At 39.8% G+C, this 13,600-nt stretch overlaps 1 protein-coding gene across 3 annotated transcripts in view; it reads left to right on the forward strand.

Moving 5' to 3' along the window:
* Positions 1–13,600, forward strand: part of nova1 (NOVA alternative splicing regulator 1) — a 96,747-nt gene that overhangs the window by 58,414 nt on the left and 24,733 nt on the right. For all 3 annotated transcript variants that reach the window (XM_057820355.1, XM_057820356.1, XM_057820357.1), the window contains one exon: positions 5,819–5,985. In XM_057820355.1, the coding sequence (XP_057676338.1) occupies positions 5,819–5,985 (167 nt within the window). The remainder of the gene's footprint in view (positions 1–5,818; positions 5,986–13,600) is intronic.

Below are 13,600 nucleotides of genomic sequence, written 5' to 3' on the forward strand. Positions count from 1 at the left end.
CATTAACGTTATATTTATTAGCGATGAGAAGTCTACTGCTTAAAGATGGCTGCTTTTTACTAATGCTGCCCAGACGCGGCCGAGTCTGTCATTTCGCATCTAGTCCTAAATGCTTGCGATATCTATGAGACGTATCGGACACTACCTGCTACCACACTAGCATCATGCGGTCGTAGTTTTTAGCAACGTCAGCGTAGTTTGTAGCGGCTTTCGGCTGCGGTAAGTTTTTTTCTTTTTTTATTGTTTCTTCCTCTACACACGTGATGTCAGCGCGCTGTCCCACATTATAAGTAGTCCGGGCAAAACGTGATGCTTAGAGCTGGCAAAATTAAACCATTCCTCGAGGTGAATAATATTACTCTGATCAGTTTTTAAACTCGAGTTACTCGAGTTGCTCGTGTATTCGTTTCAGCTCTAATGCTAACATAAACAACTGCAGTTGAATTAAACTCACTAATTAACCTCCTGTTAACTGTCGCATTGAGAATGGAAATGACTCATTGCATCTGTGGCGGTGGCGCCTACAAGTTGATAACATATTAGATGTTGAGGTAAAACAGCACTTTCCTTAGTGTTTGAACAATGCCTTCTTGAAGCTGCTCTCAATGCCGCATGCACTTACAAACACACTGGAGTGTGTTGGTGGTGCGACTCCAAATGGGAGAGCAAATAAGTGTCCTGCTTGAGGCTGCACCGGATGCCAGATTAAACATTTAAATTAAGATCTATGCTGAATAAAACCTTATGTATGGCCACTCTTCCAAAGACGAAGACTGTACACACCTTAGCTTCCACCTCTTCAACCTGTTACCCTCTACAGGGCCATACCAGCCAAAACATAGAGACTGAGAGACCATTACTTTCCAAGAGTTGTAACTAGAGCTGGGAATCTTTGGGCACCTAACGATTCGATTATGATTACGATTCAGAGGCTCCGATTCGATTATAAAACGATTATTGATGCACCCCACTCCTTTTTAATTTGTTTTGTACATTAGTTCCAAAATTGTTCAAAAATCCTCTCAGGCTAAACCAAACTACTATTTCGGTATCAAGTTAACATATAGCAGTAAACAAATATACAACAATAACAGTAAATAAAAAGCTCCAGTCCCCATTCTATATCAGCAGCTTTAAACTACTTTCAATTATTTTTAATGTTGTGAATCAACCGTTAAAGTTGTTAAAATTGCTCCTGTTATTCCATAATTTCTCTTTTGTCTACTTTCAACATGTAAAAGTTTTAAAACTATTTTAAAGATAGATTCAAGTCAATATTTTACCGATTTAGGAGTATTTTAGATAAAAAGTTAATTAGGTTCGCTTGGAGGGTTCGCAACAACAGCCTTGCAGGAAGTGTACTGCTTTAAGATGGCGGCCGTTACTAACGCCCGCATCTAGTTTTTTTGTAGATGTGCTGGTAACGATACCGAAGACATAATGCATCTAGTCCTATATAAATGATATCTACCGTAACATAATGTGGCTTGTAGCAGCTTTTCGGCAGCAGTCAGGTATGTTTTTGTTTTTTTTATATCTCGTGGCAGGAGTTGAGCTAGAGCCGTGAGTTGAGCATTGGCGTTACCCGAGGGGCCGGGTAATGAGAAGCATGATGTTTAGCTACTCTCGCTCCGTCCCTAACTGCGTACCAAAGACCGCGCGGCGCGCTGAGTGTGTCGTACTTCTGCTTTACTTGGCATATTTCAATAATCGGAATTTGAATGTTTGTGAATCGTTCTCGAATCTTCCACGGCCGAATCGCGAATAATCTAAGAATCGGAAATTTTGCACACCTCTAGTTGTAACCATACTCAAGTTGGCACTGAAATTTCACTGTCATTGCACTGCTAATGCCACAACATTGTCACGTGTATCTCACTGAGTAATATGTTCTCAGACATCTGTCTCAATATGGGTCCTACATATGTAATACTTGCACAGTTACATTATAGCATTTTTCCTGTTACATCAAAAGCACAAACTATCATTTGCACTCTCACGTCAAGTCAGCCATCTGCCTCCTAGTTTGAGTACTCTGTCATATACACACTGTTATATTACCACTACATCACCACTTGCTGCTAGTCACTTAGTCACTTTATTCCCAATCTGTGTACATTGTAACCTGTTTTTTTTATATTGGCCTTATTGCATTCTTGCTCTTGTTCAATGTGGTGCATGTTAATGGCAAAGCTTTAAATCTCGTACTCTGTACAATGACAATAAAGGCTTTGTATTCAATTTTATTCTTCCGCCTGCCGAATTCATTAAAAAGAACTGCTTTCATAAAAAGCCCCTGATTTTAAACATGTAGACTAAAGATCTAAATTCCAAAGTCAGGTTTGAAAGTACAGCCATGTGGAAGCCAAAGGGAGAAATATTCTTTTGGCAAGGGATGTCCCGATCCAGTCCCATCGGGCCGATCGCGAAATTTTTCAGAGGATCGGAATTGGGTGAAAAGGATCAGGTTTGTAATTTAAAAAATATATAATTTTTCTGCTTCATGCTCGTACAGCCTTTCACTGTCCCTCTTCTGCTTTTCTTGGTCAGCGGTGCCCTGAAGTTGGCTATTTAAAGTTAACGGTGATTGACAGTTTTCTAGCTTTGATCTTGCCAGAGAAGCTTGGTAACCCTACCATCAAAGGGGCCGAATGTGCCAATCATCGTTTAGCTTGTTAAACACTAGGCGGTATTGTGCTTTGGCAACTCATTGTGTAAGTGAGAAGCTGTTCTCAGCAGCGTGACAGGATTTGAGTGGACTCACTCAATAAAGCATTTAATAAAGACACATTTTTCTATGTTATTCTTGTTCTAAAAACAATTCAGTGACATGACAGTAACATGTTTAAAACTTTTTTTTTTTTTTTTTTTAACAACACTTTTTGTCGGGTACAAAAATATGTGATCGGGACATCCCTAGTTTTAGCTGTTGTTTTAACTGTATTAATTGTACACAACTATAGTTACTTGTACAAGCACTTACTTGTACTACAAGCACATGTACTTGCGTGTACTTGTACTACAAATATACCGTGCAGCACAGCAAAAGCTAACCCATGCAACTTTCCAGAAATGCATTGGCTAGTTTCTGATTGAAATGCAACAATGATGGTATGATAATACAGCTTGATTCTCCATTGTAAAGCACTTATCTGGCAGCCCAAAAGGGAAGGGATGTTGTGCGCTTCTAAATTTTGATATCAGTTGTAGTACCATTTTTGGCCACAGATCTGACATATTGCTCCTTTAACAATTGTGGTACTAAAGAATTCACTCCCTGTAAAGTCGTCATGAAGCATTTATGTTGCCATACAGCCCAAAATGAAGTTTGCATTAGTGTTGTATCATTCGCGAACGGTTCATTCTTTTTGAACAAATTGTTTGGGTGAACGAGACCGAAGTAATCACCATCTGCACTTATTCGTTCTATGAAGTTGGTGCTTGTTCGCTGCGTGGGAGGGCGTTGAGCAAGCGGCAGCGTCTTCTGACATCGCACACGACCAATTAGACGCCAGCCTCATCGCAGGCAGGGGAGGGAGCGGAAACAGAATCAGGGCGTCTGTCACTCACTTCCACGTGTGGCCAATAAGCAGCTAGCGTGCAGGCAGGGGGGGGCAAGACTGAGTTTTGTCACTTCCCGTTCAGTGATTCGGTCCTCCATTTCCTGACCTAGCTTGCTGCTAACTTGACTTTCCAGTAATGACTATGCGGTGAACGAATTAAAAAATGAAAGGAAAGGACTTTGTCACATATTTGTTAACGTGGAGCCTATCAAATGCTGCTCAAACGGACAAAAACACCACACAAATCTAGCGAGCATGGTTTAGTGTACTACTTTTCTCAACAGACTCGGGACTATCTATGACGACATACTATCAAAATTACAGTAATTTAAAACACGGGTAGCAACGAGGCAAGCAAAAGCTGAGCTGCGGTCGCGTGACAACAGTGAAGGGGGCAGAGAACTGTCACTATATGGAGGCTTCATGGCAGCGATATTTACCTCATATGTGCACAGAAAAAAATAATATTTAGTATGATCACCATAATACTGATTTGCAATGAAACTGTATATACATGTCAATTTTTTCCGAGTGTTTTATTTTTTTTCGTGTCAGAGCGTGTCGGGTGTTGGTTGGTTTGACAAATTATGTCAATCCGTCCATCATGTGCTACTCAAGCGCCCAAAAACAACGCACATGGACACGGGAGATGTCGCAATATGTCTACCTTTTTCTTAACAGACTAATGAGAGTAGATAGGCGACATCGTAAAGAGCAAACAATTATTTCTCGTCAGCATTTGACGATCTGAGATGCGGGGATGACAGGGGAGCTGACCGGATTATTTTATTTATTAATACCAGTACAAAAATTCAATACGATCATCTTAATACTGATGTGCAATTAAACTGTCAAATATAAAAATGTAATATTGTTTTTATTTCAGAGCAGCACATTTGACAACTAGCTATTTACACTTATAGTTTTAACAATAGTGACCAAAAATAATAGTGATGAGCATAAAAACAAAAATACAACAGAGCGAGAGGTAAATATGATGTGTTGGTCGTTCCATATTTAGAAATTAAACTTTCGATTTATTTTTATTTTCGTGACCGCAAGCATGCTGCGTTGGCTGGTAGCAGCAGCATTGTATATGTGATCAAGAACATGCTAAAGAAAGTCCGTGCGCCCCCGACCCCAAACCCCCACTCCACCCACGAAAGGAAAACGTTTAATCGTGTCCTAAATCGAAATGCAATCACGAGCCATGACTTTGAGCCCATAGAACTAGGACAGACGACGCAGAAGTTCTCCCTCGCTTTTGCAGCAGCGGGAGGGAGACGAGGCTGTCTGTGAAAGCAGAATGATATCGCATGTCACTCATTTCTGAAACTACGACGAGCGGTCAATGAGGAGCCTGTGTGCAAGAGAGGGAGGGACCAAGCAATGTCACTTCTCGTTCAGTTATACTGCGAAGCGGTCTTTGATGATTCGTTCGGCAACGTCACTTCCCGTTCACTAACCGAACGATTCATTTGGGCGGGGAGGGAGATGAGGGGGGTGAACGATTCGTTGAACGATTTGTTTGAACGAATCTTTCTACTGAACGAACCGGAATGGATTCGTTTACTCATTTGAACGACAGATCCCGTCACTAGTTTGCATCCGCTTTGAACAGTTTTTTTTTTCCAGGCAATTTAGAAGGGAGTTTCAATATAATCTTTTTCGGTGCCAGACAGAGCCACACCCAGTGGCGGTTGTCCAGTACTGCAGGGATTTCAAACACTTCTTGGACTTGATTTTGAATGACGGGATTGTACATGTAGGGTATTAGCTGCCACCCCTAGGACTGGAGTAAAATGGCATAATAACGTTTATGCAACAGTAAAATTTAAGAGAGGAAAGTCCATACAAAGGTTGATTGTTGTTGTTTCTTTTACTGAGTGTAACAATGTAGGCATCAAAAGAACCCCAGAGGTTGTCGAGTCTCTTCAACCTGCAAGGCAAGTAAAACTCAATGTTAGTGTGGTGAAAGAGTTACATCACTGAAGTGGAATCCCCCCTTCAACACCACCCCCTGTGGCTCACTAACCAAGCGTGCTACTTTCTTTCAGCTGTTTCTCTGTAGATTGTATAAATGGGGGGAAGGAAGGAACCGCTCAGTAATTGGTTCCCTTTGAAAAATGTCAAGGAACTCTTCATTGCCAGGAAGTCTTCATATAAATGTAGATTTAGGCAAATACCAGGAATCTTTTCGGAGCTTATTGAAGTAAATGATCACTTTTGTTTTTTCTCTACTTGTGTCATCGCAGGAACAACAGAGCGTGTCTGTCTGATACAGGGTACAGTTGAAGCCCTCAATGGCGTCCACAACTTCATCGCTGAGAAAGTCCGAGAGATGCCCCAGAGTGCACAGAAGCCGGAACCAGTCAGCATACTTCAACCACAGACCACAGTCAACCCTGACCGTATCAAACAGGTGTGTTCCTGTACGGCAAGGATCGTGGTGAAGACGTTTGTCCAAAATTGAAGGACATTTTACATTCTACCTTTCAAATTTTAAATCATCCACATACAAAATACTAAATAATGTAGTTGTCTTTAGACCGAATCTGTCATGTTTTTCAATTACCTTCACAATTTAACTTGAAGTTGTTTTAGGCATGTTATAAGTAACAATGAAAACAAAATGGCCGACTATTTCCTTAAAAAATATTTTATTACAGCTTCCTGACTTAACTGTTTTAAAGTACATAAAACTTGTTAAAGTTTTTATAAAGGTTCTAAGTATAAAACATTAAAAGAATTTCTCAGTCCACAAATTAGAAACAAGTCCTGTTCATTCAAGTGAAAAAAAAAGGGGGCTGCTGCTTGCCCTTGTTTTTTATGTGGGCAAATCGCCGATATAAATTGTGTCAATGACTTATTTATTTCCTTTAAACAATCTAAACAACAAAATCGAGTAAGGAGGAGGCAGTTTTCTTGATCAAACAGCTGTTCATAAATACAATTCAAATCTAATTTCAAAGCACACTCTCTTGTATGACAATTTACAGTTTTAATGGAAGTTTGTGTTGAAAGGTGACTATAAGATGGGTTTATATGTGTGGTTTCTTTCTAAAAAGAAATGAGACAACTTTACTGTCTAACAATAACTCAAGTGCTAACATGCTTCTCCAAAACACAATACAAAAGGACACTTAAGACACTGTTTAGCATAATCGCTAACTAGCTTAGTGCTCTGTGCTGTGTAATACAATACAAATAATACACATGGCTTCATTTACTCACCTCTGACTGACGCACACTGGATCTAACAAGACAAAAGACAATCTAACTCTCGACCCTTCGTAATACAGTATTATTGATTCAGCAACCCAACCTGAGTGTTGCAGTGAGCTCTCTCTCTCTTGTTCTAATCACTTCACGCAACCTCACATTACACACAAACAAGGATCCAAACAGGACTGCTTATAGCTGATAGCAAAAATCGATTAGCGAATTTATTGGCAACTAATTTATTAATCGCTTTTAATCGATAAAATCGATTTGTTGTCACAACCTTATCATGTAATAATATCGTAAGTGGAACTAATCAAGCTTCTGATAATCTATTGATGATTATTAAAGAACATGTACTGTAGCAGACAAGTTCACATTGAACTACGACCGCCCGACTTTCTAAATGTCTCATCAGCCCAGAGATATGATAAACACACCCCGAGAGCGTGCATGCCCTCTACTGGCCAATTCAGAACTCACAGGCAACAATAAGTCCACAATGAGTTAATCAGCCCTGAGACAAGAATCTATGTGGAAACATCTCTAGAATATACCTTCATTATGCTCCGTCCCCGAATAACAGGTTAGACATTTTAGTTGGTATCCTCACCAAGAACAGCAAAGCGAGTGAGATTTTGATGAATTTTGAAGCCAAAATGTCCTTCAATTCGGGAATGTTTTTCACGATCTCCTGTTGAAACCAAAGCAAAAATATCTCACAGAAAGGTTGCGCTCATGACTGACAGTAGATAAAAACACAGCCTGAAATATTTAATTTGTTGACGGGTCCATACGTACACAATCAGAAGTAGTTTTCAGACTGCTGAAAAGCGTGCAGTTTAAATCTAAAATCATACAATACAGGCCTCTCAACGATCTAAGATCGTTATACAATGTATATACAGTGATCCCTCGTTTTTCGCGGTTAATGGGGACCAGAACCCATCGCAATAAGTAAAAAAAAAAAAAAAAAATTCTGTATGTTCAATGTATTTATTCAGATTCAGTATTGTAAAGAGATACATATAAGACACGTTTTTCAATTTTTTTCCTAAAGTACAGTGGTATGAAAAAGCATCTGAACCTTTTGGAATTTCTCATGTTTCTGCATAAAATCCCCATCAAATGTGTCTGATCTTTGTCAAAATCACACAGATGTAAAAACAGTGTCTGCTTGAACTAAAACCAACCAAACGTTTATAGGTTTTCGTATTTTAATGAGGATAGTATGCAAACAATGACAGAAGGGGGGAAAAATAACGAAGTTAACCCTCTGCCAGAAGAGACTTAAAGAGCAATTGAAACCAATTTTTACCAAACAATTTAAGTCAGGTGTGTGCCCAATCACTGATGAGTGGTTTAAAGCAGCCCTGCTCACTGTAAAACACACACGTGGTAAGAATTGTCTTGATGAGAAGCATTGTCTGATGTGCGTCATGGCTTGGTAAAAAGCGTTGTCTGAAGACCTGCGATCAAGAATTGTTGATTTGTGTAAAGCTGGGAAAGGATTAAAAAAAAATCTCTAAAATACTGGATGTTCATCAATCGAAAGTCAGAGAAGTTGTCTACAAATGGAAAGAGTTTGGCACTCTTGCCTCTCTGCCAAGGAGTGGCCGTACACCAAAGATGACGCCAAGAGTTCAGCGCAGAATACTCGGAGAGGTAAAAAAGAACCATTGAGTGTCTGCTAAAGACTTATAGAAATCACTGGCACAGTCCAATATCTCTGTGCACACATCAACTATATGTAAAACTATGGCCAAGAATGGTGTTCATGGGAAGACTCCACGGAGGAAGCCACTGCTGTCTAAAAAAAAACATTGTTTCTCATTTAACGTTCGCAAAAAGGCACTTGTCACTCTACAAAGGTTTTGGCAAATTATTTTGTGGACTGATGAAAACAATGTTTAATTGTTTGGGAGTAACACACAACGTCAAAATCTGAATCAATGCATAAAATACAGATTAACCATTTCTTGTTAATTTATTTACCAGCTTTTAATTTAATATATTTAACAATTGTACATGCAGTCTAAACATTAATATACAAAAATTTATTGTAAACAATAAGAATTAAAGTATGAACATTTAAAACAGCTTGTATGGCTTGAACAATGTTCATTGTCAAAATCAATATGCCTGTGCAAACATGTCATTGTAACACAAATTACTTACAGCTTGAACAGTACACTTCAAAAAGACAACTTATTGTTAATGGCTGCTGTGACATAATTACTCAACACAAGTGTTTACTGCGAGGTTTCAGGTTTTTTTTTTCCCCAGTTCATTTTTAATACATACACACACACATTAAAGCTGCATTGATCTAATGACACAGAATTAAGCACATACAGAAAAAATAGCTGGGGCCATTAAAGTGCCTGTGACACGAAAAAGCATGTTTATTTCATAATACACGCGGTATTTTATGCCCCTGAATGATATGGGCCGCTTGGATGTGTGTGGAAGCGATCGCTATTTTTATTTAGTTTTTTGAATCCCGCGCCATGAAAATGAGTGACTTCCGGCTTCGGTCTTGCATTGAGCAGGAGGGCGCTGTGACGTGTACGGTAGAAGACGTCCTCTTCACGCTACAGTGTACTGTTGTGTATGAAGACGACGGAATCAGCTGATTTTGCGGATTAATACGTTTATTTTTCGCATCACGCCAGCCAAACGGCTGCAGAAAAGTCATTCTGTATGAGGGAGAGGCGTATGCGCCTTTTTGGAGTTTCAAAAGGTTCCCATTTACCGTGGATATTTACTGTGGGACCATTGGACTTATGAGGAAGTGAGTAAACGTCTTGTTTTGTATTATGTCAAATACGAATACAGCGATTACAAAGTAAACACTACAAACTTTAAATGAAGGACTGCTTACGTTTGATCATTGATAGGCATGTAAAAAGCTCTCCTAATGCTCATTAGCAGCAGCACGTTAGCTGCACAACAACTCCAGCCACCCTCCTCCGGGGAACGAACTGTAAATTGCTCTCCGCCGGGCGGTTTGCCGATCCACGAAGACAATCGACAACCGGGTCGTCATGTCAAATAATCCAGGATAGTTATGTGTGATTTTCCACTTCGAAGACTTTGAAACATCACTCGGTTCGGGTTAGCATGTCGGCTAGCTGTCACGCCTTCTGGTTTGTTTACATTCTCCGAAGCCGGGGAAGGGAAATGACATATGTCCGATTTAGGTGTCATAAAATATCGTTCGGGAGGTGCGACAGGAAAGGTGAAGTCGACAGTTTTGACCATTATGGAGTAATTTTGCCAAGTCGTCCTGAATGAATGCATTTTTATTATTTCATATTCCATTCAGCACAAGACTGTTATTTGTCATGACCATGCCATTTATTTAGCAATTGGGGAAAATACTTGGATAAAAAGAATATCCTGTAAAAATATGGAAGTAAAGAGACAGAAACAATGACATTTTGCCGCTCTCTTCGTCGCGTTTTCCTCGTTGTGAATAGTTCCCCCTCGACGGGCTGACTGGTCCTTCTCAAGCCATTTATATAGCTATTGGGGAAAATACTTGGATAAAAAGAATATCATGTAAAAATATTGAAGTAAAGAGACAGAAACAATGACATTTTGCCGCTTTCTTCGTCGCGTTTTCCTCGTTGTGAATAGTTCCCCCTCGATGGGCTGACTGGTCCTTCTCAAGCCATTTATATGGCTATTGGGGAAAATACTTGGATAAAAAGAATATCCTGTAAAAATATTGAAGTAAAGAGACTGAAACAATGACATTTTGCGGCTCTCTTCGTCACGTTTTCCTCGTTGTGAATAGTTCCCCCTCGACGGGCTGACTGGTCCTTCTCAAGCCATTTATATAGCTATTGGGGAAAAATACTTGGATAAAAAGAATATCCTGTAAAAATATTGGAGTAGAGAGACTGAAACAATGACATTTTGCGGCTCTCTTCGTTGCGTTTTCCTCGTTCTGAATAATTCCCCCTCAATGGGCTGAATAGTAAAACCGATGAGCCCAGTCTACCGCTGACGTCATCCACCTGTTGGGGACGCTAAAGCCCTATAATGGTAGGCGTGGCTAACCGGCAGATTAAAAGACTAATTTCTCGTCATCTGCGCTTTGCTAAATTGTTGTATATAGTCGAATCGTCTCAAAATATGATTCTAATTCACATAATAATGCCATTTAAGACTTTTTTTCTCGTGTCATATGCTCTTTAAACAGTTATATTATAATTTTCACTGTTAGATTGTACTTTATGCTGAATGCTTTACCATCACAAAAGCTATCAGAGAAATCACACACAGACAAGAGATACACAATAACGTGATAAACTAATGCTGCATTCCAGAGAAGTGGGAAGTCGGATTTAACCCGCTCGGATGGTACCAGTTCCGACCTCAAAGCGTTCCAAGCAAATTGTAAACAACAAAGATGGCTGATCGCAACGAGGTGTTTTTTATTTTGGCCATCCAAAGACATTTTGACCTCCAGCGAACCTGCCTTCCTATAAGCGAACAAATAGTAGAGGAAAAACGACGACTGCGTTATAGCCCACACTGTAAACTGCCTTTTTTTAGTTACATCCTTTGCTGATCGTCAATATAAAAACATAGCACAACAAAGATAATTCACTGTATGAGAAAAAAATACATGGCGTCTTAAATAAACTTGATTTACTTCATTATTGTGTTATCATTCAATACGTTTTCATGAGCGCCATTTTGTTGAGTGACGTCAGATTGAAACAACTTGGAAGTCGGGGTAGTTATTTTTTCTTCGACTTCGCGACTTAGACCTCCCAGTTCGAGTGGCGTTCCAATGATGTTTTCCGACTCGGAGGTCGGAAAAGTCCGACATCCAACTTTTCTGGAACGCAGCATAATTACTAGATGCAGTCCGAGACCAATCCACTCATTAAGTTCAGCTGTTTCGACAAGTTTAGAGCTGCTATCCGACTCCATCACGTTCATTTGTAGCGTTAACCGCTAGCGTTAGCCACTAGCGTTAGCCTGTGGCTTGGCTACCAGTAGAAAGCATTGAAAGCATCCTCTTTGGAAATCGTGAGAACAAGGGAGGACAGCGCGTGAAAGCCCGTCTGGGTGCCGCCAAGAGTCTATTTAATGTCGGGTCAAAGTTTTGCGAACCTCCCTTAAGCAACACTCCATCACGTTTGCTTGTAGCCTTAGCCACTAGCGTTAGCCTACCGGGCTCGTTTTTTTTGGCTTCCTGATAACCACGTGACTCCATACGTAAGCACACTGTCTGCTTTCTTAAAGGGGAATGAACATAGCCGAACAACACAGAGTCAAAGCGGAATGAAAAGACTATATTTTCTTGTTTTATTAAATTACCGAATTTACCGTCATGGTCAAAATGACGTTGGTCATCGTAAAGAATTTCGGTACCGGTAAATTTTCGGTTTACCGCACTGCTCTACTTGCAATCATTAATGGAAGAATGAATTCAAAAGTTTATCAGAATGTTTTGCAAGAAAACCTGAGGCCATCTGTCAGACAGTTGAAGCTAAAAAGAGGATGGATGCTGCAACAAGACAATGATCCAAAACACAGAAGTAAATCAACTTCAGAATGGTTTCAGAAAAACAAAATACACATTCTGGAGTGGCCAAGTCGAAGTCCATACTTGAACCCCATCGAGATGCTGTTGCATTACCTAAAGACAGCGATTGATGCCAGACATCCCAGGAATCTGACTGAACTACAACAGTTTTGTCGAGAGAAACGGGCCAAGATTAGTCCTGATCGATATGCCAGACTGATCTGCAGCGACATGAAGCGTCTCGTCTAAGTTGTTGCAGTCAAAGAGGGGGCTACAAAGTACAGTATTAAATTTGATGGTTCACTTACTTATTTTCCCCCTTCTGTCATTGTTTGCATACTAGAAAACTTATAAATGTTTGGGTGGTTTCAGTTAAAGCAGAAACTGATTTTTCATCCGTGTGATTTTGACAAAGATCAGATCACGTTTGATGGTGATTTTATGTAGAAAGGTGAGAAATTCCAAAAGGTTCAGATACTTTTCCATACCACTGTATAATAAAAAAACAACAACTTATATATATATATATATATATATACAATACAGGTTTTTAAGCACTTCATATGTCATAATTATGATCAGTTTTAAACATGTTGCTGTCCCACCAAATTATTTATAAACAAGAATAAAGTAGAAAAATGCTTGTCTTTTTTAATTGCTTCATTGAGTGGGTCCACTCAAATCCACTGAAGCTGCTCACTTACACACAATGAGTTGCCACAGCAACTGTTTAGCAAGTTAAACGATGATTGACACATGCGGCGCTTCAAAGCTATGGCTTCCAAGCATCTGTGGCAAGATCAAACATTAAACGTCTGTCAATCATCGTTAACTTTAAATAGCAACTCCAGTGCACTGCCTGACCAACAAAGAGCAGCAAGAGGGAGAGTGAGACTACGTGATCGGCTCATCTGTATTTATTTATTTATTTTTTAATTGGAAAAATAAATCCGCGAGGGCGCCACGTTTGAAGAGCGAAGTAGCAAGGGATCACTTATCAGATTTAGTTACAATAAACACTTAAACCAGATACTGGATTTTAAAGTATTCTGCCGCCAGCCACGTGGGACCAATTGAGATATTTTTGTTTGGTCTTTGGGGGAGTTGTCATGTCATCCATCATTGTGTACACTCTAGTTGTGGTGTGTGTGGTCTCTATGTAGTAAGCACAGTTCATTTCTCGGGCACCTTGTTTATTAGTTACCACTGTTAGTTATTCTCTGGGCCATGACCCACAGGCTGGCAAGGTCAGGAAAAAGTGAGGATA

This window comes from Corythoichthys intestinalis, chromosome 18, assembly GCF_030265065.1.
Source record: "Corythoichthys intestinalis isolate RoL2023-P3 chromosome 18, ASM3026506v1, whole genome shotgun sequence".
Classification (NCBI taxonomy): Eukaryota; Metazoa; Chordata; class Actinopteri; order Syngnathiformes; family Syngnathidae; genus Corythoichthys; species Corythoichthys intestinalis.